The sequence below is a fragment of the Myotis myotis genome, unplaced genomic scaffold (genome assembly GCF_014108235.1).
Source record: "Myotis myotis isolate mMyoMyo1 unplaced genomic scaffold, mMyoMyo1.p scaffold_m19_p_14, whole genome shotgun sequence".
Taxonomy (NCBI): domain Eukaryota; kingdom Metazoa; phylum Chordata; class Mammalia; order Chiroptera; family Vespertilionidae; genus Myotis; species Myotis myotis.
In genome coordinates, this window is record NW_023416318.1 from 40,403,781 (window position 1) to 40,431,438 (window position 27,658).

The window sequence follows — 27,658 nt, forward strand, 5'->3', positions numbered from 1 at the left end:
TAAAGCAAATGGAGCAAAAATGTAAGCAATTGTGAATCTGAGTACCAGGCATAAGGGAATTTCTTATACTAATTTTGTAACTTTGAAATTATATCAAAATAAAGTTACCCACCCCTCCCCAAAGGGCAGTACTTAGTTATTTCCCAATAAGTTATATGCAGTAGGACCACATAAGGGGGAAAGATTATCACAGTTTGGAAGTTCATAGAAGAGAGAGGACCTGATATATACCTTGAAAATAGCTAGGAATTAATTAGAGGAAGAAGGGCATTCTAAAAAAAAAAAAGAAAAGATCAAGTGAAGTGTTTTTCATTTTTGTCCTACTCCACTCCCTACAAGGAAAGGAGACGTATGATTATTTGAAAGTAGAGTTGTAAATTAGTGAGAAGGCAGTTATTTGGAGATATTAAAATTAAGCAGATATGCCCAGCTGGCGGGCTCAGTGGTTGAATGTTGACCTATGAAACAGGAGATCATGGTTCGATTCCCAGTCAGGGCATATGCCCGGGTTGTGGTGGGATTAAGAAATTTCTATTTGCCTTAAAAATTACCTTTTTTTTCAATGTCATGTTTGTGCAAATATTAAAATTAGGTTAAGGAATAAAAAATAACTTACCCTTCTGTCAGCTGCTACAAGTCCAAATTCCTGTAATAATTTTCCAAAAAAAGATCTTTGTGGTTTTCGAAAGAGATGAATTGTCCCCTTTAAAACAAACAAAAATACACAAATCAGTATTTAAGTACCTATTCTTCATAGTTCTGTGATGTAATATAGTAATAACAACTAACATTTATTGAATGCTCAATACGTGCCACTTATTCTAGACACCTGACATATATTTATCTATTTAACTCCCACAATAATTCCAGGAGGTGGAAAAAATTTTTAGTAAGTTTTCCAAGGGCACAATGATAGTCAATGGCTGATGAGAAATTCAAAGCCAGACCTTTTAGCTCCAGAACATACTTCATTGGATAAGGCAATTATGAGCCAGAAAAGCAAAAAGTTTGCTAAATGGCTCTACTGGAAAGAAAATATTTCAATTTACCTAATTGATATATAAAACTTAATATATGAAAGGGTTGGTAAAACTTACTGTAGCGAAGCCTCTGAGGCTCTTAGGCATTCAAAGTACCTGGTCCGTGGCTCCTGCTAGCACACGGTTTGGGGCTAGCAGAGAAAGGGCCTGGCAGCAGGGTTATCAATCAGAGAAGAGACTGAGTGGTGACTAGAGTGGGGTTAACTATTCAAGATCAGGAACAGGAAACCATGTGGGAAAGCCTTAGCATAAAGGAGAGTTCAAGCACACATGGAAAATTAGCTTATGATTCTGGCATCCCAACATCATGGGAGAAAATATGAGTTAACCAATAAATGGTGTTTAGGAAAAGGTAAATCTGGATCCCTACTATACCCCTTACTCTAATTTATTTTTATTTTTTTGCTTTTATAAATTTTATTTGGATTTAAATTTTTTTATTGTTTTAAAATTAAAATACAAAACTATAGAGTATTTGAAGAAACTACTAATGTATAATTTTACAATCTTGGAGTTGGAGAAGACTTTATTTATTTATTTCAGAGAGGAAGGGAGAGGGAGAGAAATTAATGATGAGAGAATATCATCAATCGGCTGCCTTCTGCACACGTCCTACTGGGGATCGATCCTGCAACCTGGGCATCGAACCTCTAGTGGAATCGAACCCGGGACCCTTCAGTCCACAGGCCGACGCTCTACCTACTGAGCCAAACCAGCTGAAGACTTTTCTTAATAGGACATAAAACCAAGAAGCTGGGAAGGAAAAAAATCAATCCGTTTTACTATAACTTTCACATTGGAAGACAATACCCTAAATACAAACAAAAACCCTGGAAAGATAAACTGTGAGGAAAAATATCAAAAGCAATTGTCTCTAGGGAGAAAAAATCCTTCATAATTTTCAATTGTCATACATAATTTTATTGCTAAGTGCCACATTTGGGTTTAACCAAATACTTTCCTAGATGGTAAAGGTCATATTCACCTTAACAATATACTACATTTCTAGCTTACTAAAGTTGTCCAATTTGACTCAAACACTGAAGCTCCATGGAAAGCAGTGGAACTGGGTATCAGGTTAAAACTCATTATATTTTCTCTACTTTATGTATGTTTGAAGTTTTCCATAATAAAAAAATAATAAAGTAAAAAGTACTTTAAGTATATAACCCTAAAGTGCTAAGCCAATTCAGTTGAAAATATACTATTTTCCTTTGGAAGGGTAATAAATGCTAATCAGTATACTCTGTTCTTAAAGAATTACGTGTGGGATATTTTGGTTCCAAAGAGAATTCTGCTTACTACTGTTATCACTGGGTATCTTCTAACTTCAGCCCACCTTCAATTATTTAAGTTTTAAGACAATGAAAGTGAATAAAACACAGGGGGCCATTTCTAACGCCAATCTGGTATTGAAAATAAAATAAAAGTCCTAACATTCAGGTCACTCCCAAATTATATTGGCTCTCCATTGCTATTAGGATAAACTTCAAATTTTAAAATGTGGAAATTAAAGCTTTCAATTATTTAGCCTGTTTCTTTTCAGTTTTATCTCTTGCTCCAAATAGGAATCCACAACTCTAACTAGACAGGTGTACCTCATGCATGATGATTATACCACTTTCAAGTGAAAAGGCAAGACTTGTTAGCCCAAACTCTAACAGCCCTGTAACACTTAGCAAGCTTCTTGGCCTGTTTCCTGATCAAGTGAGAGTAACATATAGTAGATTCAGAGTATTAGAGTAAGGTAGGATTGCTCAATTGCCATGTTTCACTTTCTACATGAAGCCTTTCTAGATTATTCTAAACTACAGTGTCTTTTTTATTTTAAATATATTTTATTGAATTTGTTTTTACAGAGAGGAAGGGAGAGGGATAGAGTTAGAAACATTGATGAGAGAGAAACACCAATCAGCTGCCTCCTGCACACTCCCCACTGGGGATGTGCCCGCAACCAAGGTACATGCCCTTGCCAAAATTGAACTCGGGACCTTTGAGTCCACAGGCCGATGCTCTATCCACTGAGCCAAACGGGTTAGGGCTACAGTGTCTTTTTTATGCTTACTTCGAACTTAACCATGGGATAGCCTTCATCTCGTCATCTTGCAATGTAAGTTAATTTTTTAGTAACTTCACTAATGACTAGAGTTGTATTTCCTTTACATTTTCTAACATATCACTGTGCTTTACGCATACATAGCATGTCTTTAATACATAATGGGGGACTGATAAGATTTCTTCCCAAAAACTTTAAAAATAAACCTTAAATGCTCTATTTCCCTGTATTACTGTTTCAAGCATAAAAATTTAGTGCCACAGTTATTTATTCACTGTTTTATAAAACAGGACCAGGCACTGTACAGAGCTGTGGTAATAGGAGTGCATCCATTGGTCCTGCTCTTAAAGAACTTACAGTCTGGAAAGTAAGAAAGACAATACCCAATTTTACCATAGCCTGGTAAGGGCTATAGATATTATTGGTATAAAGCCCCACATTATCATGGAAGCATAAAGGAGGCACCTACCAGAATCTTGACCCATGGCAGAAAGGCTCATGAAAGAGACTAACTAACGTGTAAGGGTTATACCCATAAGGATGGGGGATAGGAGATGAATGATTCTGGCAGGCAGAATAGCAAGTACAAATTGGGTGCAAAGGCCTAATTCTACAGCAGATCTGCAAGCAGCTCACTGCGACTGGAATATAGATGTATGAATGAGTAAATGGAAGCTGTTTAACAGTAAGACACTTCACAACAGATGGCTTTGCAGATCATGCTAAACAGTACTTTATCTTGAGGGCTATAGAAACAAATTGAAGAACTTTAAGCAAAGGAGTGGCATAGTCAAATCTTATAAATTTAACTCTGGCTGCACAGTGGTGAATGTTTTGAAGAGAGTGCAACTGGAGGCTATTTGGTCAGCCAAAAGGTAAACGTTTACCCACTTTTTAAAAAAAATATACTTTTATTGATTTCAGAGAGCAAGGGAGAGGGAAAGATAGAAACATCAATGATGAGAGAGAATCATGATCGGCTGCCTCCTGCATGCCCACCACTGGGGATCGAGCTTGCAACCCGGGCATGTGCCCTTGACTGGAATCGAACCTGGGACCCTTCAGTCCGCAGGCTGACGCTCTGTCCACTGAGCCAAACCAGCCAGGGCTATTTACCCACCTTCTGTGTGTAAGGAGGGATTACAGGAAATTTCCAAAAGATAGCGGATGTGAACATTTTCCCAACCATACTCATTCAAGGAAAAAAAATTAATTAAGAGTGACAATGGCTTAGGCACAGACATGTGGTCCTCTTCTCACCTGTAGGCTACCCAAAGGGGTCCAATAACTTTTTAAATAAATTACGTTGTCCTTCTTTTGACGCTGAAATCACAATCAACGGCTTATCTTGAGATAAGATTCAGAGTACTACATACTTGACTTCTACAAGCACGGAACGGCAAATGCACCTAATAAGATTTAGATTTAACACATCCCCCAAGCCGTAAGGTGTTCTGGGGTTTACAATCACAGAAAAAGCTGGCTGCCATTCGATGCTCTGCCACCTCGACTTTCTCCACTCACTGGCCTGCCGACAGCTGCTGCCGAATCAGGCCACCTGGCACCCAATAAAGGCAGGTGGCAGAGTGGGTATCGCCTCGATACGCTACTCATCACCCTCTGCTTATGCCATTGCTAGCGTCCCTGCGGTAAACATCGCTGTTACGGTCGTTTCTGCTGTGCACTTGCTTTCCGATCTTTAGTCGGTGCTGCCGGCGCTGGCGTCCGCAAAGACTTATTTGTATACGAAGGAAATCTCGGCAGGAGGAAGCCATCAACAGCTAGGAGCTGAAAGCTCGGCCTGGAGCCGCCCGGGGCCACCGGGGGCAAAGGAACAAGGTGAGGGAGCGCGGGGGAATCAGAGCTCCGGGGCAAATCTTTCGGGCGCCAGCCGCCTCTCCCCGGGGCCCGAGCACAGCTCCAACGACCCCTCCTCCGGGCAGCTGCGGCACTCCCGGCGGCTGCGGGACGAGAGAGAGTAAGAGGAAACACCTACAGAAACCCTCCTCCCCGCGGCCAACTCACCATGGTAAGGAGCGGCCCCGCTCCCGCCGGAAGACGCTCTGGGAGCTGGTGTTTCCCTAGAGCGGAAGGGGTGGAGCATCAGAGGCCCATTGGCTGCTAGCGAGGCGGGGACGGAAGTGTGTGCCCAGGCTTCCGGTTCCCACACCCCCTCTTCTTCGCCGCCCTTGCGTTCCATAGAGACGGAGGAGCCGGCTAGAGCGACTCCTAGCCTTTCAAGGAGTGGGATGGAGGGTTAAGATCCGAAACTACTAGGTCTCAACCACGGGTGGCATGCAGCTGTCATTCTGTTTATCCCTTCAGTATGGAAAGGTTTTACTTGACTTTCATGACAGTGCCGCTTTTGGAAATTACACGGCAGTTATTTTGTAGCGTGCTCCTGCGTAAATTCAGGTTATACATCTTGGACGGGAATGCTACAGAGGTGATCCTGCATTTTTCTCATTGAACCCATTATTGAAATGTGGCCCATTGATAATTTTCACCATTAGATTAAGGTGACATCTGCTATATTTTTCCACTAAAAATATCTTTCCCTTTCTAATTAATATTTTGTGGAGGTGTACTTTTTCTTTTTTAAAATGATAACCTTATGTTGTTGTTAATCCTCACCTGAGGCTATTTTCCATTGATGTTTAGAGAGAGTGGAAGGAAGGGGGAGAGACAGAGAGAGGGAAACATAGATGTGTGAGAGACACATCTTTTGGTTGCCTCCCCTACGTGCCCCGACTGGGGCTGGGGATTGAGCATGCAACCGAGGCATATACTCTTGATCAGAATCGAAGCCCGGATTCTTCAGTCCGCGGGAGGGCGCTCTACCCACTGAGCCAAACTGGCTAGGGCTGGAGATGTACTTTGAAACCATGTCTCTCTCTCTCCTAATCCTCACTGGAGGATATTTTTTCATTGATTTTTAGAAAGAATGGAAGACAGAGAGAGAAACGTCAATTGCCTCCTGCACAGCTCCAACTAGGGCCCAGGCCGGAGAGGAGCCTGCAACCTAGGTATGTGCCCTTGATTGGAATTGAACCCGGGACCCTTGGGTCTGCAGGCCAATGCTCTGTCCACTGAGCCAAACCGGCTAGGACAGTATCTCATTCTTCATCACACTTTCAATTAGTTCTTATATATATGTATATATGTATAATTTACATAGTATTTATATAGCCACATTGGCTTATGGTTTATTTTACCTGATGGATTATAATCCACTACTATAATTACTTATTTTGATGTTCAAAGTTGTCCAGTGGGAGCCATTCCAATCAATGATTCATCCATACCAATCTTTTTTTAAATCTTCACCCAAGGATCTGTTTTTATTGATTTTAAAGAGAAGGAGGGAGCAGGGGGAGAGAAACATCCATCGGTTGCCTCCCCTCCAGGCCCACCAGGGATCAAACCCGCAACCTAAGTATGTGCCGTGACTGGAAATCAAACTGGGAACCCCTCATGCATGGGGAGACGTTCCAACCGAGTCACAACATCCAGCGTCATCCTTGCCAGTCTTTGAGAACTTCTTTTCTGGCACAAGATATCCCAGGTTCATCATGTACAGGAGCAGACAAAAGTAGGTTTACAGTTATACATATGAAAATACAATAAACAATACAAGAATAAACTGTTTTGTATACTCACTACTGTAAACCTACGTTTGCCTACCATTTTATGTTCTTTGCCCCAACCCTGGAATTGGCCATTTCACCAAGGAACCCGGGTTCCTTATGGGACAGAATGTTTGTGTTCCCCCTAAAAATTCATATGTGATTGTATCTGGATGTGGGATCTTTGGGGAGACAATCAGGGTTTGATGAGGTCATGAGGATGAGGCCTTCATGACGGTAGATTAGTGCCCTCATCATAGACACCACAGAACTTGCTGCCTCTCTGCCACATGAGGACACAGCAAGAAGGTGGCTATTTGCAAGCCAATGAGAGCTCTCACCAGAAACCAAATAGGCCTTTATCTGGGATTTGCCACCATTCTGAACTGTGAAAATAAACTTCTGTTATTTAAGCCACCCACTCTGTGATACTTAGCCCAAGTAGACTAAGATTTTGATAACAAGAAATGAGGTGCTGCTCTAAAAAAAACATGTAAAAATGTGGCAGCTTTAGCAGAATAAGACAGTGAAGAATTTTGAAGGCAAGCCATGAGAACTCAATGAAGAGAATTAGAGAATATACGTATGTGAGCATATATGTACATTCTCATGTATCTACATTTATCTACTTTTGTCTTCAATCATGAATTCATACTCTTTTAAAAAAATATATTTTTATTGATTTCAGAGAGGAAGGTAGAGGGCAAGAGATAGAAACATCATTTGATGAGAGAGAATCATGGCCTCCTGCATGCCCCCTAGTGGGGATCGAACCTGTGACCCAGGCATGTGCCCTTGACCAGAATCGAACCTGGGACCCTTCAGTCCACAGGCCAAAGCTCTATCCACTGAGCCAAACTGGCCAGGGCATGAATTCATACTCTTAAATCCAATTTCAACCGAACCCCACAGGTTTCATTCTAGGTTTTGCCCTTTTTGAATTCATAAGTAATAACTTTCTCTGACAGTAAGAAAAATCAAGCTCACTGTACAGCCTGGAAGCTGTGAAAGATTGATTTTAAACTTTGTTACAATGAGTTTCTTTCCATTTTGCCCGTAAAGTACAGTGCTTAGTTCTGGGTTGTTGTCCTTCCTCCCTTTGGTTTCAATGGGTATCCCAAAGTATACACTCCTTTTAGTGGAATTTTAATTTCAAACTGTATTACCCTAGCAGTTGCTACCTCTACTCAGTTCCTTAAATTCAACTATTGCTTTCTGCTGGGTTCCTCTGAATATTACATTGCACAAGTGATACCCAGAATGGCAAGCTGGACTCCAGGTTCTTGTCCTATGAAGTGTGAAGAATAAACAATCTCGGACTAAAAGATTTTTAGCAAAAGCATGGAAATTTATTGCAGGCATATAAAATCTCCCCCTGCGGAGGGGTCCCTAAAATGGGAAAAAGACCCAGTGAGACTCTTTATCTAAGGGTTTATAAATGCTGGCAGCTTCTTTGTACATGCTTTCTAACTGGACCCTTCCTCATTTTATGACACCTCGTGTTTTCCCCTAATTGGCCAATTTCCCTCTTTCCCTGCCTAGTACCAATTTCAAAGTTTCCAAGCTCACTAGGTTCTCACCCTTCCTTTTGTAAGATAAACACTGTAGTGTTATTGGAGCTGGCTCCATCCTCCTTCACGTATGCATTCCTTTCCCATGGACCCTTCCCTAACTGCCTCTCCTATCTCCAAATCCTTTCACAAGTATAATTTGAAAGGAATCTGTAGACAGATTTTGGGGCTTATACGTTTGAAGCTCTCTCCTTTTCAAGATTTCCTTCCTAATTTCCAGCTGTTCTAGAAGACCCTAACAATCCCTCAGCTGAGCAAGACTGTCACATTCTATTTCCAAGCACACTGCACAAACTGGAAATTTCCCTCTGGGTAAAAGCTAGTATATTAGTTTGTGCAGTTGATGCCTGTTTGCTCTCTAGTCTTTTATATTTTATTCAAAGTTTAAAATTGTTGGCAAGAGAGTTAACCCAATACAAGCTACTCTATTACTAGACTGCAACCTCTGAAATCTAAAAGTTTCAAATAAAAAAATTAAAGGCAAAATAAAGTTTGTAATTTATTTCAAGTCCATTAGGATAAACACCACTTTATGCAACCAAACCTTTTAATGTATTTCTTGTGAAGAAAAGTACAAAATACCAGATTAAAATAGAAACCAGCATTTAAAGGAAAATCCTTTGACTTATAGTCCAAAACCAAACTGTAATTCATTCTACCAAAAGAACTAGTTTTTTGTTTTTTGTACAAAATATAAAGAACTTTACACTATAAACAAAGACTACTATATATTTACTGAAATTAGAATTCTAGCATCTGCTTTTCCTCTAATTATTTCCAAGCACAAAGCATACTGCAGGTCAGAGATCTGATAACCTCATTGGGCAAATTCTTAGAATAAGCTTTTACACTTAAGATATCTTGAAAGATAGTATTCTTTCCCTTGGCTTAGAGACCAGTACATCAATAGGTCCTTTTTTTTAAAATGATCTATTTCTTTTTAAAAAAATGTTTTTATTGATTTCAGAGAGAGGAAGGGAGAGGGAGAGAGAAATAGAAACATCAATGGTGAGAAAGAATCATCAATTGGCACCTCCTGCATGACTCCCCCAATGGGGATGGAGCCCACAACCCGGGTGTGTGACCTCCTGGTTCATGGGTCTACATTCAATCACTGAGTCACACTGGCCAGGCATCAGTAAGTTTTAATTTAGCTTACAAAACTATGCCTTATTAACATGAAGAGCACAATATAATTTAATGTTTAAGCATTACCTTTTAGGAAGTGACACAGAGTTCAATGCAAAATCTAAAAGGTTACAATCTAAGTCTAATATTAATTTTAAAAATCTCAGCAACTTCTATATTGAAAAAGACCGAACCAACCCCTTACACCTTCTACTATTATCATTATTCTATTTTCACGGTCCTTCTATGAAAGAAACACAGCTTAAAATAAAACTTGGTCAAATTTTACCAAGAGTAAGAGTAAAACTAAGAAGAATGTTAAAAAAAAAAAAAAAAAGAATGTGTATCTTCATTATAAAATTCTTATCTAGCAGGGGCAAGGTTTTAATTTGTTCTCTCAAAACCAAAGATATTTTTCCCAAATGAAAAAAAATCTTTGTTCCTACTATAAAACTATTCTTTCCACCCACGGCATTTTACACAAAAGCACCAAAGAAAATTTCTGTAAACAAACTTTTAACCAGTAAACTAAGGGCAAATATCAATTTGCCTTTATTACAATATTTAAAAGGTCATAACGAATTTCTACTTCCTACAATGACATTTTTATAATAAAAATTCAGGCATACTTATACAAATAAGAAATGGAATTACTGTACATTTTGGGGGAACAAAAGGCAGATTAACAGACTACAAGTTGTTTGTTAACAAAGTGAGCACAAGAAACCTACAAAATGTATGCAATTTATAAAAATTCAGTAACTTTTAAAGTTTCATTGAAGGGATTAATGATTATAAAGAATAAAAGATGGTAGATCCACTGGCTTATCATTATCCTGTAAACAGTAAGAAAGTAGTAATCATGAATTAGAAATGTCTTAGCTCCCAGTACTTCCCTTCTCTCACACAGGAACCACTTTTACAGCTGTTAAAATTGGTTTTCTTAAGTATTAGGATAATTCTAGCAGGAAATAAATTCCATTAGGAATAAGTTAACAGTCTCAATAGATTTCTGGCAAATATATTTTAAAAAAAAGTACTGTGGTCACACAAGGATTGATCATGTTGTATGACAGAGTGACTCAAAACTTGCAAATTTCTCCTCTTTTATTAGACTTATTTTGTTGCTCTCATATTACTTTATAAATTGTTTGGTAGAAAGGAACTAGAAAAATAAAAAAGTGAAAAGAACACAATTGTTTAATGTCTGTAGTTTTATGGAGAAAAAGCCTTCAAAATCCTTTTTCCTATTTCTGTTACACAGAAAAAAGTTTCATTTGGCACACAATTTGTAAAAAGAAAAGGGAAAAAAAAGAAAATGTTTGGCATTCCAATCACCCATAGTACAGACAACAGTAGGAGAGGAAAATGGGAAAAATTACTATTTTAAAAAAAGACATCAGAAGACAACCAATGGCTGTTGTGTCTTTCACCCTTTACTGTCTCTGAATACTTTCATCTGTAACACATATATAAATTATTATTTACATTCTGATTAAATTGGTAAAGAAGACAAGAACCAGTGTTTATTGTGCTCCAACTTACCCTGCCCATCGGGATAGCGATTACTATCAAGGCAAGAAGGCCTTAAACAAAATATTCCATTTGCATTGTATATTTTATTTAAATTTGTTTTATGGTTTATCTTCTGGGATGCATAAATAATTATAAGACTCTAAAAAGTCCTGTAAACTTAGGCTGAGTTTCTGTAGCTGATAACTATTCACTGAAGATGGTGTGTTTCTCCCTTGATAAGAAAATGTTCTGCAGGCTTACAAAGGTATTTTCTTAAACAGTGGTATCTCCAAAGTCCTTGTTCCAACGTATGTATGCTTCTAAGGTTTGAGGGCCCACGCTGCGTTTTATCTTTTTCAAGGATTCAGTGAAGTCAGATAATCGAATATTTCTCATCTAGATTTTTAAAAAGCACATGAAAATACAAATGATGAACACATACAGTAGTTAACCCCAAAATGGATCAAATGTTACTATTTATTAATGTTAGAAACATATGTAGATGAATTTTTAAAATATATATGTATTTATTGATTTCAGAAAGGAAGGGAGCGGAAAGATAGTTAGAAACATCAATGATGAGAGAGAATCCATGATTGGCTGCCTCCTGCATGCCCCCTACTGGGGATCGAGCCAGCAACCCGGGCATGTGCCCTTGTCTGGAATTGCACCTGGGACCTTTCAGTCCGCAGGCCGATGCTCTATCCACTGAGCCAAACCAGCTAGGGCAGTAGATGAATTCTTTAAAATCATGCCAATCATCTTACTTTACATATAGGTTGGGCAAAAGTAGGCTTATAGTTGTAAGTATGGGACACATAGAGTTTATTCTTATATTATTAACTAGAGGCCCGATGCACAAAATTCGTGCAAGGGGCTCAGCCCTCACAGCTGTGGTGGCCTGCCTTGCAGCCCTGGCCTCATCCGGAAGGTTGTCCAGAAGGACATCCGGAAGCTTGTTCAGCTGTCTGGTCTAATTAGCGTATTATACTTTTATTATTATAGATCGGCGGTTCTCAACCTGTGGGTTGCGACCCCTTTGGGGGTTGAACGACCTTTTCACAGGGGTCGCCTAAGACCATCGGAAAACACATATATAATTACATGTTGTTTTTGTGATTAATCACTATGCTTTAATTATGTTCAATTTATAACTGAAAATACATCCTGCATATCAGATATTTACATTACGATTCATAATGGTAGCAAAATTACAGTTATGAAGTAGCAACGAAAATAATTTTATGGTTGGGGGTCACCACAACATGAGGAACTGTATTAAAGGGTCGCGGCATTAGGAAGGTTGAGAACCACTGTTATAGATGGTTGTGTTATTTCCAATAAGAACAATGGTAAACTTACTTTTGCCCCATCTTGTATATTAGATAAGATTGCTATATAGGAAATCTTATAAAAATGCTATACTAATATATTTTTATTACATATATTTAGTTTCCTATGTATTAACATTTTAAATCATATTTTCCCATTATCAAAACAAGACTCACTCATTAGAGATAATTTGGCAAAATACAGACAAGCAGAAAAAGAACCACTCACTCATAGTTCCACCATTAGATAGACAACCACTCCTTATCTCCTTCCAATTTTTTCTGTTTATAGGTTCATAGAATTTACATTCTCAAGTCTCACTCACTATATACTCTAGCTAACATTCATGCTAGGTTTACTAGAAAGAAAAGGGAGGTTTATAAGAAGCATGTAGGACTTTTAACCAAATGTTTTTTGTTTTGTTTTTAAAATATATTTTTATTTATTTCAGAGAGAAAGGGAGAGGGAAAGAGAGATAGAAACATCGATGAGAGAGAATCATTGATTGGCTGCCTCCTGAACGCCCCCCACTTTGTATTGAGCCAGCAACCCAGGAATAGGCCCTGAACTGGAATAGAACCCGGATCCTTCAGTCCACAGTCCGACGCTCTATCCACTGAGCCAAACCAGCTAGGGCTAAGCAAATGTTGTTTTTAACTACAACATGTATGATGCTTGTATCTGAAATATTCTAACATTAATACTGCTTATGATGCATTTTTAAAAAATATATTTTTATTGATTTCAGAGAGGAAGGGAGAGAGACAGAAACATTGGTGATGATAATCATTGATTGGCCACCTCCTGCACGCCCCCTACTGGGGATTGAGCCCGCAACCTTGGGCATGTGCCCTTGACTGGAATAGAATCCGGGACCTTTTAGTCCGCAGGCTGACACTCTATCCACGGAGCCAAACCAGCGAGGCTGTAATACATTTTTATATTAATGTGGTCTTATTTCTGACACTATAATTGGCTTTAAGAATGTAGAATAAAATAATGCTGAGTTCATTACCTAAGGATTTTCAAAAGGCGAAATGGAATTTGGCACAAAATGACTAGTATTAAAAACTGTCAGTAGCCCTGGCTGGGGAGTGCAGTTGTACACTAATAAGTGGGGGGTTTGAGTCCTAGTCGGCAACCAATCCAAGTTTCTCTTTCTCTCTCCTTTCCTCTCTAAAAATCAATTAAAAAAACACAACAACAACAGAAAAATCCTCAGGTGCCGATTAAAAAATAGTTACTTGTAGCCCTGACCGGTTTGGCTCAGTGGATAGAGTGTCGGCTTGTGGACTGAGGGGTCCCGGGTTCGATTCTGGTCAGGGGCATGTACCTTGGTTGTGGGCATATCCCCAGTAGGGGGTGTGCAGGAGGCAGCTGATCGATGTTTCTAACTCTCTATCCCTCTCCCTTCCTCTCTGTAAAAAATCAGTAAGATATATTTTTTTAAAAATTAAGGTTTTAAAAGCTTTTGATGAAATTCTAATTTAAGTGTATAATATGGTGTATGTAAACATATATCTATGTATGGTAATTTAAAGTTAGTAAAGAGACTAATGTTTACAACAGGAAATAGCAACTTTGCTTGTTCAGCAAAGAGGGAAAATAAATAACAAAGATATTTTTTGTTTCTTTTCACTGATTCCAGAGAGGGACGGGGGTGAGGAGAGAGAAATATTGATGTGAGAGAGAAACATGGATCAGTTGCCTCCTACACATGCCCTGACCAGGGCCTGGGTAAATACTCACTTGAGAATATTTTTTTCCCATTGATTTTTAGAGTGGAAGGGATGGGGAGAGACAGAGAGAGAGAAACACTGAAGTGAGAGAGACACATCGACTGGTTGTTTCCTGCATGTGCCCACGGGAATGCAGCCTATAATGAGGTATGTGTCCTTGGCTGGAATTGAACCCTTGACCCTTAGGTGAGAGGGCTGACACTCTAACTACTGAAACACACTGGCCAGGACATGATACTTTAAAATATGTGTGTTGCCCTAACCGGCTTGGCTCAGTGGATGGAGCGTCAGCCTGCGGATTCAAGGGTCCCAGGTTTGATTCCAGTCAAGGGCATGTACCTTGATTGAGGGCACATCCCCAATAGGGAGTGTGCAGAAGGCAGCTGATCGATGTTTCTCTCTCATCAATGTTTCCAACTCTCTATCCCTCTCCCTTCCTCTCTGTAAAAAATCAATAAAATATATTAAAATATAAAAATATGTGTTTTCAGGCTCTTGTCATTGGAATGGGCTAAGTTAACATAGCATTAATAAAAACCAAGTTAGCATGTGTGTTTTGTTTTTTTAAAAACGGACATTTTGCCGAAACCGGTTTGGCTCGGTGGATAGAGCGTTGGCCTGCGGACTGAAAGGTCCCAGGTTCGATTCCGGTCAAGGGCATGTACCTGGGTTGTGGGCACATCCCCAGGAGGAGATGTGCAGGAGGCAGCTGATCGATGTTTCTCTCTCATCGATGTTTCTAACTCTCTATCTCTCTCCCTTCCTCTCTGTAAAAAATCAATAAAATATATTTAAAAAAAAAAAAAAAACGGACATTTTTATTATATTGAGTCTTCAAATACAAAGATGTGGTATATCATTCCATTTATTTATTAAAATCTTTAAAAATGTTTTTCGATATATTTTTTTTCAGGAAAAGACTTGTAAATCTTTTTAAAATATATATATTTTTATTAATTTTACAGAGAAAAGAAGGGAGAGTGAGGGAGAGAGAAACATGGATGTGAGAGAGAAACATCAATTAGTTTCCTCCCTCACGTGCCCTGACCCGGGGATCAAACTGGCAATGGGATGATGCTCAACCAATTGAGCCACACCAGCCAAGCAAGGTATCTTTTAAAATATTCATCATTGGTACTTTACATTTTTGCTCCTGATAAAATAAATGGTATCTTTTCTTTAAAAAAAAAGTCCTACTTTCTGTTTCCTCCTGGTATAGTCATGCCTTTCAGAGAGTTGTCCTACTTTGAGGCAAAGGGGCCTGGCCTTTATACCCCACATCAACCAGGCATTGGGTAAAGGCTGCCCTCAGGTACTGAGTATGACCCTGAGTGAAGAGTCTTTTGGCCTGAGGGCAATGCCTGGAGAGTGATTCAATTGAGAGCTGTCAGCTGCCAACCTTCCCACCAGCTAAGACTCTGCAGTCCTGAAGGGAAATCTTGGCAGAGTATCACAGCAACCACTAAATGCCCTTGAAGGGGTTAAAGAAGTTCTTTTTTATTCTTAGTTTTCTTAAAAGGTCCTGTTTTGGTAAAAGGAGAGTTGCCCAGCTTGTATTACGTGGGGAATTGGATCTGGTGTCTAATTGCTTCTTAAATAGACTTTCAACTAATCCTATTTCACTCTCAACTTTACCCCAGTTTCAGAACTGTTTGTTGTCCTCAAACCTGAACTTTTTGGTGGCTCTGCAGAACAGACTGGCTTGTTTTTAGGTTTTGCTTACTGCCAGCAAAGAAGATGCATTTCTATACACAGAGTCTTAATATTCTTCTTCATGAAAATGAACCAGGGCTCGCCCTGGCAGTTTGGCTCACTTGGCTGAAGCATTGTTCCATACATCAAAAGGTTCCAGGATCGATCCCTAGTTGGGATACATGCGGGAAGGCAGCCGAATGATGTTGCTCTCTCACATCAATGTTTTTCTATCTCTTCCTTCCTCTCTCTCTCTAAAATCAATAAGCATGTCCTCGGGTGAGGATTAAAAAAATAAAAAGAACCAGGGTTTCTACAGAGTTGCTGATTCCATGTCTTGGGAGAGGCAAATTTAAGATATGCCTTGCCCACAGAAAGCAAAAGTGCTTTTCAACGTTCTCAAGTAGTGTTGAGTGGGTTCATCTTCATATAAAAACAGATTTCACTGGCCAACTGTGACACTTTAACCATAAAAAAAATTGTAATAATTATAATTGATTTACACATGTGGTGGGCATCTTCTGATGACTTCCACCTCTTATTATATGCCTTTGTGAAATCCCTTCCCTGAATGTAAACTGGACCTCATAATAGAAGACTACAGCCCTAGCTGGTTTGGCTCAGTGGATAGAGTGTTGGCCTGTGGACTGAAGGATCCTGAGTTTGGTTCTGGTCAAGGGTCCATGCCCGGATTGCAGGCTCGATCCCCAGTAGGGGGCGTACAGGAGGCAGCCGATCAATGATTCTCATCATTGATGTTTCTTCCTTCCTCTCTGAAATCAGTAAAAATATATTAAAAAAAAAAAAAAAAAGAATAGAAGACTACAGCAAAACTGATGGAATGTCACCTTGAGGATTAAGTATAAAGACTATGACTACCATCTTTCTGGCACTCTTGTCTTCCTGGCTTGCTTGCTTTGATGAAGCAAACTACTATGCTTGAGAGGTGTATGTAGCAAGGAAGTGAAGACAGCCTTCAGCCAATAGCCAGAGAAAACCGAGGCTGTCAGCCCAACAATGCATGATTGGAAATGAATCTGGCAAAGAAGTACAAGTGAGCTTTGAAGCAGATCTTTCCCCAGTTGAGCCTTGCAATGACTATACTGCCAGCCAACATCTTGCTTCCAGCTTTATAAGAGACTATGGGCCAAAACTTTGCACCCTGCTGAGAGAGATTGAATCAGAGGACTCAGCTAAGCTGCACCCATATTCCTGACTCTGTGAAAATGTGAGATAATAAATGTTTTAAGCTGCTAAGTTTTGGGATAAATTTTTATCCTATCCTATATAATAAAAGCCTAATATGCAAATTGTCCCCTCAACTGGAAGTTTGACCTGGGGGTGGGGCTAGCCAGCCAACCACCCACGACCTCCCCTTCCCCCCTTCTGATCCCACCCTGGCTGGCAGCGGCAGGAAGCTGGGGGAAGGGAAGCCCTGGCTGGCAGCCAGCAGCTGCTAGGAACCCTATCCATCCATGAATTTCGTGCACTGGGCCTCTAGTATAGCTATAAATACCTACAGCAACAGAATGACTACCTTGTTTTATAATCATAAGAACATAAAAGTTTTTTTTTTAAAAAAGAATATAGACTCAAAATTTCTTTACTCTTCAAATAAACAGGAATCATATTTGGGTTGACTTTGTTCAGTGAAGAAGAAAGTTTGGTTTTATGTATATTCTCAGGATGGGTAAAACATATACAACGGTTAACAGAGCCACTATCAATGGTAAACAGATCTCTTTTCTCATGAAATAATGGAAAGATTCCTAAGAATTTCTACTATTTTCTAAGCAGCCACCTACTTGCTTTCATAAAATTATTGTAAGATATTAGTGCAAGTTTATTAAAGCATTCCATTTTATGTACAAGTGGCCTTCCTCGGGGATCTGCATAGAAAGTGCCACAGCCTAGGAGCCTGAGACCGAGTGAAGAACACTTGCAAAAGTGGGGCTGAGGGATGTTGCCTGTGAAGTCAACTGAGAACTTGCATACCACTTCTTACTAAAATTTGCCAGCTTGTGGTTTTACCTCATTATTGCCTTGTTTGTTTCCTTTACTTGTATGGTCTTTCTTTCTTTTAAAAAAAAATATTTTTCTTAATTTCAGAGAGGAAAGGAGAGGGAGAGAGAGATAGAAACACCAATGATGAGAGAGAATCATTGATCGGCTGCCTCCTGCATACCTCACACTGGGGACCGAGCCTGCAACCCAGGCATGTGCCCTGACCAGGAATCGAACTGTGACCTCCTGGTTCATAGGTCAACACTCAACCACTGAGACATGCTGGCCGGGCTATATGGTCTTTTCAAGGGACAAACACAGAGGTCTAAAATGTCAGACATAAGGCCTTTCCTCAGCTTTAACCTACGAGGCCAGATTATGAGATATCAAGTTTACCTATCCTTGATCCAAGTCAGAGAGTAGTGTGTGAAGAAATAATTCATGCCTGATGCTTACTTTTTGTAGAAAAGTACTATTAGGTTTAAGCTATGAGTATAAGAACATTTAAAACACAATATGTTTATAGGATATTGTTAATACATTATATTTAAACTATTAAAAATCCATAAGACGCCCTAACTGGTTTTGCTCAGTGGATAGAGCATTGGCCTGTGGACTGAAGGGTCCCAGGTTCGATTCTGGTCAAGGGCATGTACCTTGGTTGCGGGCACATCCCTAGTAGGAGGTGTGCAGGAGGCAGCTGATCGATGTTTCTCTCTCATCGATGTTTCTAACTCTCTATCCCTTTCCCTTCCTCTCTGTAAAAAATCAATAAAATATATATATTTTTAAAAAATCCTTAAGACACTTTTGAAACACAAATTGTATAGTATTGATATATTAAAAATTTTTTTAAATGTGGAATTAAAATTATACATCAGATAAAATGAATTGGAATTTATACTTGAAATGTGAATTTTAAAAAATTTTTAATCTTCACCTGAGGATATGTTTTTATTGATTTTTAGACAGAGGAAAGGAGAGAGAGAAAGAGTGATGTGAGAGAGAAACATAGATTGGTTGCATCCTGCACGCACCTGGACTGGGGATCGAACCTGCAACCTTTTGGTGTATGGGAGGACACACAAACCAACTGAACCACTCAGCCAAAGGCCTAAATGTGATTTTTAAGGTATAGTAGTTAAACACCAGAGTGGGTAAGTGGAATTCTCTATTCCTAAGTTTCATTCATGCCAAATACACTTTAGGCAAACTAGACTGCTAAAATGAAAGGGTGGCTGCAAGAAGTGTGAGGACTTTCTTAGTAATGTAGGTGATGAACCACCATGCACAAATGCCTGAAGACAACATAAATTTAGTTAAAAGTTTGAAGAAAGAGGACTGTCAAAATGTACTCATTTTCTATGTTAAGAGTTCAATGTCTCCTCAATAGCTGTTGAAACTTGGGCAGCAAAAAAATATCTCTGACAGGTAAGTTACAAATATAATGCAAGTTGATTTTAAAAGTTTGTTCACACAGTTATGATCATTCTGCATTTCCAATTTATATTTTATAGGCAGGCAGTATTTTTCAAAATAAATTATTTAGCATTTCATAAGAGGGTCTACCATATTAAGAAAATATAGTAAATTGCATTACAATGTTAATTGCATTGCTTTTATAAGGAGGAAAACATTAAAAAACAAAATAGAACATCAAAGACTTAATCTGTTTCAAGTTATTTTCATAATGTATAAAATCTTCGTCTCCTATACTTTTCTTGTTTAGTTTTTATGTAATATAAATGGTTAGAAAATGACTTAATGTGTACAATATTTTTGTCCATTATCAATGAACAACATATACTGTAATTGGATAGGCCTCTCTCTCTATATATATATTGAATATGTTCTCATTGATTTCAAAGAGAGGAAGGGAGAGGGACAGAGGAATAGGAACATCAATGATGACAGAGAATCATTGATCAGCTGCCGCCTGCATGACCCCTACTGGGGATTGAGCCTGCAACCCGGGCATGTGTCCTAACTGGGAATTGAACTGTGATCACCTGGTTCATGGGTCGACAATCACTGAGCCACTCCAGCTATGAAGGCCTCCATTTTTTTAAATGAGGCAAAGTTAATTTTTTCTAGTTTCTAATCAAATAAACTATAAAATCCAGACAAAACATGTATCTAACAATATAGAGAACCAAAACCAAGAAAAGACAATTGTAATATAGTATATACCTCATTGGCAGACATATTCTTCACTTGTTCTGGTTTCAGTTCTGCAAAATATAAAAGGTAGCCACTTAAAATTTTTTGAAGTTTAAAGTGCTGAAAAGCAAAACCAAGTACAATGACCTAAAAGTATGTGTTCAATATAAATCATTATATTAAAAAAGACATATAATAGAGGACATACAATGTATAAATGCTTAGAATAATATTCTTTCTTAGGAATAACTATAAGACATTCAATTTCTTTGGATATTGTCAAGAAACAACAGGTTTTACAAATTTGAGAGTAAACTTAAAAGAATTCAATTTGTTTTTTACAAAAGGCACTAGCTTTAAAAAAAAATCTAACAACTTTTGTCTGCTTCAGAAAATAGCTAAAATATTCTAAAACCACAAGTGATTTATACATTAGCTATTGTTTCTGAGTCCCTATCTGAACATGGTTTATAGCAAGAAAGTTTGGCTAAAATACTTTAGTGTCACAAAATATATTCTCAAAGTTACATTTATTATTCTCCAAAGCAGCATGTCCCATGATCTATTTTATCATCATAGCCAGTAAGTAATCTGGGTGTATACCTGCCTATGCTGGCCTTGGCAAAGTTGTTCAGAACATCTACTCTAAAGTGATACACCATAGCGAGTTTAATCGAACTAGCCTAGAAGTGATCAGTTGTGGTATTTCAGAACCAACAAATCATCCTGAATCAAAATATAGCAACACATGATATATTTTGCTGCAAGTCTTCAAAAGTTAACATGCAATGATAAAAGTATAAATAGTTACATGAGTTCCCTTAGACACATTAATTTCAATTGATATTAGAATACTGAAATGAAAAGCACACAAAAAAGTTAAGAACATTTTCCCTTTAGTATTCTTTTTTGCTTGCTTAAAAAGGTTTTCTTTTTGAATTTTCTGCTTCTTTGCTACTATCAACAAGTGAAACCTGTTGTCTAGAAGAGGGGTCATGGTTCACTAACCCATGGACTGTCTTTGGATGGTCTGTGAGCTAAAAATAGTTTCACATTTTTGGGGGTTTTTTTGTGTGTGTGATTGTTTGAAAAAAACAAGAATATGCAATATAGAGCATATATAGCCCACAAACTTAAAATATTTACCATCAGGCTCTTTACAGAAAAGTTTGCTAACCTTAAATCTAGAAAATACTTTATTTCAATGGACCTCAAGTTTTCCACTGATACAGCTTTACTGCTTTCCCACTAAGAGAGACTTATTAAACTTCTAAAATGGTCTTATGAAGAGGTATAAATGTTTCCAGCACTTGTATACCTACCTCGGATAGGACCCAGAGCTGCATCTTTTGCCAAAGCTGTTAGATCACTTCCTGAGTATCCATCAGTCATTCTGAGAATGAGTAGAAAGAGCAAATCACTTTCATCTTTGCAGATTCAAATTCTCCGGGTAAGAAGGTAAAACCTACTTTACCTTTGCCTTTAAGCAGACTGCTGTATGATTTAAGTGCACAGAAAGACCCACTTGCTAAAATCAAACAGAACAGTTTGCTGCTGGCTCCTTATTTATAATGCCTCAAATTTGCATCATTACAACCATTCCTTTAGATTGAGGCACACTGTACCTCCAGGAGTCTCCATTACATTGTAAACATGTCCCATGGAAAGTAACTAAGTCCTTGCTGGCCAACTGATACATAAGCAGTTACTTCTCTAAAAGTTAATGAGTCTTTGTCTTGACAAAGAGCACTGACTTAATGGAATGAGGGCCAAAGGAGATTATTTTATGTTGTTATTTTTAATATTTATTTATTTGTGATTAAAATTCATGAATGTATCTCCTATATTCAGTTTCTAATAAAGTGTACCACTTTTATTTGTTTATTTTTTCAGCTTTTTAATGGAATTTATTGGGGTGACACTGGTTAATAAAATTATATAGGTTTTGGTTGTATAATTCTGTAATACATCACAAAGTAGATTTTTTAAAATGTAAAACAGAGGAGAAACCAAGATGGCGGCATAGGTAAACACCGGAGTTTGCTGCCTCAAACAACCACTTCAAAAATACAACTAAAAGACGGAACGGACTGCCGAAACCGGTTTGGCTCAGTGGATAGAGCGTCGGCCTGCGGGCTGAAGGGTCCCAGGTTCGATTCCGGTCAAGGGCATGTACCTGGGTTGCGGGCACGTCCCCAGTGGGGGATGTGCAGGAGGCAGCTGATCGATGTTTCTCTCTCATCGATGTTTCTAACTTTCTACCTCTCTCCCTTCCTCTCTGTGAAAAATCAATAAAATATATTAAAAAAAAAAAAAAAAGACGGAATGGACATCATCCAGAACCACAGGAAGGCTGGCTGAGTGGAAGTTCTACAACTAGGAGGAAAGAGAAAAGCATACCGAGACTCAGAGGAGGCGCAGTGCTGAAGTAAAATACTAAGGTGCGGAGTGCATGCGGAGCGGGCTGGCGGCTGAGGGCGCGGTTGTCATTTTCAATCGGGAGGGAGTCTCAGGCTCTGAGCTCCAGTTCCAGGCAAGTCTCTAGGGACCCAGACTCATACGGGAGAAGCGGGACTGTCTGGCATCGCTCAGAACCCTAGGGCAGGTTTCTCTCCGTGGGGCTTGCAGCAATTACTGGGACACTGAGAAGCAGAGCCTCTGAGGGCAAGACTGAGAGCAGCCATAATTGCTAACCCCGCCCTGTTGATCCCCTGGGACCAGCCCCGCCCAAGCCCTGCAGGGAGACTTTTGCTGGATAGCCTCAGGCAAAGGCTAGATTAGCACTTCCCTAGAGATCCTGGAGCCAGGAAGCCCAGAGGTCAGAGTGGGACCATCCAGTTTGCAGCTCCGTGGAACCATAAAACACACACTCAGGGGGCAGACTCAGTGAGCACCAAAGCCCCATCGAAGCAAGTCTAGCCCCAGAGGGGTGTCTCCAGCACAGAAGCTCTCCCACTGCAGACACAGCTGATTCTCACAGCCAATTGGCCTGGAGGTCAATTCCTCACAGTGATAACTACAACAAGCAAGGCTTAACTACAACAAGACTGTGCACAAAGCCCACAAGGGGGTGCACCAAGAGTGTCTACCTCAGGTAATTGGGACACTTAGCACAGAAAGGCACTCTATCGACACAGCAAAGCATAAAAAATGCCGAGACAAAGAAACAGGACACAAACGACAGAATTGGAGGAAAGCAAACTGTTGGATATAGAATTCAAAACCACACTTTTAAGGTCTTTAAAGAACTGTCTAGAGGCCACTGATAAATTTAATAAGGCCCTCAAAAAGACTGGTGAGACCGCCGATAAATGTAGTGAGATCTTCAAGAAGACTGGTGAGACTGCCAATAAATGTAGTGAGATCCTCAAGAAATCTAATGAGACCCTCAATGTTGTGATAAAGAACCAACTAGAAATTAAGCATACACTGACTGAAATAAATATTATACAGACTCCCAACAGCAGACCAGAGGGTCCCAAGAATCAAGTCAAAGATTTGAAATACGAAGAAGCAAAAAACACCCAACCGGAAAAGCAAAATGAAAAAAGAATCCAAAAATACGAAGATAGTGTAAGGAGCCTCTAGGACAGCTTCAAGCGTACCAACATCCGAATTATAGGGGTGCCAGAAGATGAGAGAGAGCAAGATATTGAAAACCTATTTGAAGAAATAATGACAGAAAACTTCCCCTACCTGGTGAAAGAAATAGACTTCCAAGTCCAGGAAGCGCAGAGAACCCCAAACAAAAGGAATCCAAAGAGGACCACACCAAGACACATCATAATTAAAATGCCAAGAGCAAAAGACAAAGAGAGAATCCTAAAAGCAGCAAGAGAAAGAAAATCAGTTACCTACAAAGGAGTACCCATACGATTGTCAGCTGATTTCTCAACAGAAACTTTGCAGGCCAGAAGGGAGTGGCAAGAAATATTCAAAGTGATGAATACCAAGAACCTACAACCAAGATTACTTTATCCAGCAAAGCTATCATTCAGAAGTGAAGGCCAGATAAAGAGCTTCACAGATAAGAAAAAGCTAAAGGAGTTCATCACCACCAAACCAGTATTATATGAAATGCTGAAAGGCATCCTTTAAGAAGAGGAAGAAGAAGAAAAAGATACAAATTATGAACAACAAATACACATCTATCAATAAGTGAATCTAAAAATCAAGTGAATAAATAATCTGATGAACAGTATGAACTGGTGATTGTAATAGAATCAGGGACATAGAAAGGGAATGGACTGACTATTCTTGGGGGGGAAAAGGGGTGTGGGGGTGAGGGAAGAGACTGGACAATAATCGTGCACCTATGGATGAGGGCAGTGGGTGGGGAGTGAGGGCGGAGGGTGGGGTGGGAACTGGGTGGAGGGGAGTTATGGTGGGAAAAAAGAGTAACTAATGTAATCATCTGAATAATAAAGATTTAATTTAAAAAAAAATGTAAAACAAACAGGTTGAAGGGAGAGTCTTCGATAGAAGTCATTGGCAAAAATAGGCACACCTGAATGAGATGCCATAGTGGAGAATCCTGAGTAGCCAAGAGATTATCAAAGGGATCTAAGGACTAGGTAGGCAAAGGGAAAGAGGAAAATAAACCAGGGAAAGAAAGCATTTAGTTATTGTGTACTATGTTAAATAAGAACACAGATCAAACATTATTAGCAGAATTCTTTATTGGAATGACAAAGAAGGATCTCAACTATTTCAAAGTAATGCATTTGTTCTTTTTTCATTCTTATCTAGGAACTCAATGTTTATTAAAATTACTAGCTATTCACATACTTACTGAATATTACTTCATGATGTTTTTTCCAGTGATTAAAATTCACAAATGCATCTCCTATATTAGTTTCTACTAGTGTACCACTCAAAAAAAAAGTTAAAAATGTAAAAGTTAAAGAAAATTATGTGTAATGCAAAAGAAGTTTATAAGAAAATGTATGTTGGTGTGGGCAGATATGAGATATTTTACATTTAAAAAATTACTTTAATAACACTATAAGTTTTAGTAAGTTTATAAAAGGAATACAGTACCATCATATTTAGGTCATGTCTTGTATAGGATCTAGAAATTGAAATTTAGGTACTATACGTATAAGAATAAGAGATAAGAAAGAAGGTAAATGAAGCAGAGGGTGAGACACTACTCATTTTATACTTGAGCTTACTTTAAACAAAACAGAAAAAGATTCCTTAAAAAAAAAAAAAAAAAGAAAGCGGTAAAACAGACCAAATCAAATTACTCACCTAGCAAGTTGTGCTAGTTCTTTTTGGGTCAATGGGCTTCCCTGTTTACATAATAGATTTTTTAGTAAAAGTCGTCGTGTCTGAAAAGAAATGTTAAAAAATTATCAGTCCTAAGAATTAGCTTAATAAAATACTAGGAATCAGGTTCAAACCCTAATTCTCATTTAGGAACTGAATGATCTTACACAAATCACTCTACATTTTAGAGTCTCGCTCATGTCCTTTAAAACTACCTTTTTCTTGACAGTTCCTGAGAGAGGTAAAGATAATTGAAATAAAGTGTTAAGGACATAGCTATTGTTACTAACAAGGATATTAAAGGTCTGAGCTAGACAATACAATTTACAAACAAAAACAAGACAGTTTTATAAAAGTATGAATCCATGAATCTCACGCATTGTAATTCAATGACTTAATAAACCTAAGAGTTTTGCAACCATCACCATAATCCAGTTTAGAACATTTCTATCACCCAGAAAATTTACTCATGCCTGTTTGCTGTTAATCCTCACTCTGACCCTTAGCCTTAGCAAATCATGGATCTGCTTTATGTTTCTAGAATTTGCCTTTTCTGAACATCCTATATAATAAAAGGCTAATATGCAAATTGACTGAACGGCAGAATGACCGGTCACTATGACATGCACTGACCATCTGGGGCCAGACACTCAATGCAGGAGCTGCCCCTGGTGGTCAGTGAGCTCCCACAGGGGGAGCAACACTCAGCCAGAAGCCAGTCACATGGCTAGCGAGCGCAGCGGGGGTGGCAGGAGCCTCTCTCGCCTCTGTGGCAATGCTAAGGGCCCTTTGGAAGATGTCTGACTGTTGGGCCTAAGCCAGCAGTTAGACATCTCCTGAGGGGTCCTGGACTCTGAGAGGGCGCAGGCCGGGCTGAGGGGACCCCCCCACCCCCCGCCCCACAGTGCACAAATGTCATGCACTGGGCCTCTAGTTTCATATAAATGGAATTATGTGTAATATTTTACATCTGGTGTCTTTCACTAGTGTAATGTGTTTGAGGTTCATCCACATTATCCTATATAATAAAAGCCTAATATGCAAATCAACCTAATGGCGGAACTATGGGCAGAACGACTGGTTGCTATGACATGCACTGACCACCAGGTTCAGACACTCGATGCAGGAGCTACCGTGGAGGTCAGTGTGCTCAGCCAGAAGCAGGGCTCACGGCTGGTGAGTGCAGCTGCTGTGGAGGGAGCTTCTCCCGCTTCCACGGCAGTGCTAAGGAGCAACGAGCCAAGTGGTAAGGAGCGAGGGGTCCCGGACTGTGAGAGGGCGCAGGCCAGGCTGAGGGACCCTTCTCCACCCCCCCGCCCCAGTGCACAAATATTGTGCACCGGGCCTCTAGTAGCACATAAAAGTAGCTCATTCCTTTTGTTGCTAAATATTATTCCATTAAGTAGATATACCTCATTTATCTACCTATTCACCAATTGATAAATATTTTAGATTCTTTGCAGTTCCTGGCTATTATTTATAATGCTGCCATAAAAATTCTTGCACATGTCTTTTTATAGATATATGTTTTAATTTTTCTTGGGTAGATTGGTGGATCTTATGATAAGTTTATGTTTATTTTTTTAAGAAACTGCCAAACTGTTTCCCAAGTGGTTGTACCATGGGTTGGAAGACTCAATATTGTCAAGGTGGTAGTTCTTGCTTCTGCTTAAAAAAAAAAAAATCACAGATACATACCTCCTCATTTGGCAAAGACACATATACCCGTTTGGTGAAACGCCTAAAAGAAGGATTCAGAAATAGAATTTTGAATTTAAAGGTACCTCAGTTTAAGTAGTCAATGACAAGAAAAAAGCTTTAAGTATAATGCTCAAAGCATGTGAATGCATTTTAGTCATCAATGTAAAAAATTATTTTTAGAGTTACTCTTTTAAAACTCTCCAGTTAATATTTTAAATATATATTTTTATTGATTTCTGAGAGGGAGGGAGAGGAAGAGAGAAACATCAATGGTGAGAGAGAATCATTGATTGGCTGCCTCCTGCACGCCTCACACTAGGGATTGAGCCCACAACCAGGGCATGTGCCCTTGACCGGAATTGAACCCAGGACCCTTCAGTCCATAGGCCGACTCGCTATCCACTGAACTAAACTGGCTAGTGGTCTAGTTAATATTTTAAAGTCCTTAATTCAATACTGTCAGAATCAAGTTAACCATCTAGGTATGTGAATGTTTTGTTTGTTTTTCTAATTTATTTTTTTATTGATTTCAAAGAGGAAGGGGGTGAGAGAAAGAGAGAGACAGAAGCATCAATGATGAGAGAGAATCACTGATCAGCTGCCTCCTGCATGCCCCCTACTGGGGATCAAGCCCACAACCGGGGCATGTGCCCTTGACCGGAATCGAACCCAGGACCCTTCAGTCCACAGGCAGATGCTTTATCCACTAAGCCAAACCAACTAGGGCGGTATGTGCATGTTTTTAACATGCAATAACACTTTAGAAGAAAGTATCTGATATAAGATTTTAATAAAAACATCTTTGCTGTCTTTATGAAAATAA

The 27,658-nt window shown here is 39.1% G+C and overlaps 2 protein-coding genes across 16 annotated transcripts in view; both read right to left on the reverse strand.

Annotated features, from left to right (window-relative positions):
* The window catches only part of SLC30A6 (solute carrier family 30 member 6), a 28,991-nt gene extending 23,794 nt beyond the window's left edge, over nucleotides 1-5,197 (reverse strand). For 4 of the 5 annotated variants that reach the window (XM_036334933.1, XM_036334934.1, XM_036334931.1 and 1 more), the window contains exons 1-2: nucleotides 5,122-5,197; nucleotides 617-703 (exon numbers count right to left, since the gene is read on the reverse strand). In XM_036334933.1, the coding sequence (XP_036190826.1) occupies nucleotides 617-703; nucleotides 5,122-5,124 (90 nt within the window). In that variant the 5' untranslated portion in view covers nucleotides 5,125-5,197. Of the gene's footprint in view, nucleotides 1-616; nucleotides 704-4,356; nucleotides 5,093-5,121 lie in introns of those variants that run through there. The other variant, XM_036334935.1, reaches the window with a different exon arrangement.
* Nucleotides 5,198-9,418: 4,221 nt separating this feature from the next.
* The window catches only part of SPAST (spastin), a 48,256-nt gene continuing 30,016 nt past the window's right edge, over nucleotides 9,419-27,658 (reverse strand). For 4 of the 11 annotated variants that reach the window (XM_036334942.1, XM_036334941.1, XM_036334940.1 and 1 more), the window contains 5 exons: nucleotides 26,833-26,875; nucleotides 25,117-25,196; nucleotides 21,186-21,256; nucleotides 19,894-19,934; nucleotides 9,419-11,332 (listed from right to left, as the gene is read on the reverse strand). In XM_036334942.1, the coding sequence (XP_036190835.1) occupies nucleotides 11,210-11,332; nucleotides 19,894-19,934; nucleotides 21,186-21,256; nucleotides 25,117-25,196; nucleotides 26,833-26,875 (358 nt within the window). In that variant the 3' untranslated portion in view covers nucleotides 9,419-11,209. Of the gene's footprint in view, nucleotides 11,333-19,893; nucleotides 19,935-21,180; nucleotides 21,257-24,278; nucleotides 24,434-25,116; nucleotides 25,197-25,301; nucleotides 25,367-26,832; nucleotides 26,876-27,658 lie in introns of those variants that run through there. The other 7 variants (XM_036334945.1, XM_036334943.1, XR_004971890.1 and 4 more) reach the window with 6 other exon arrangements.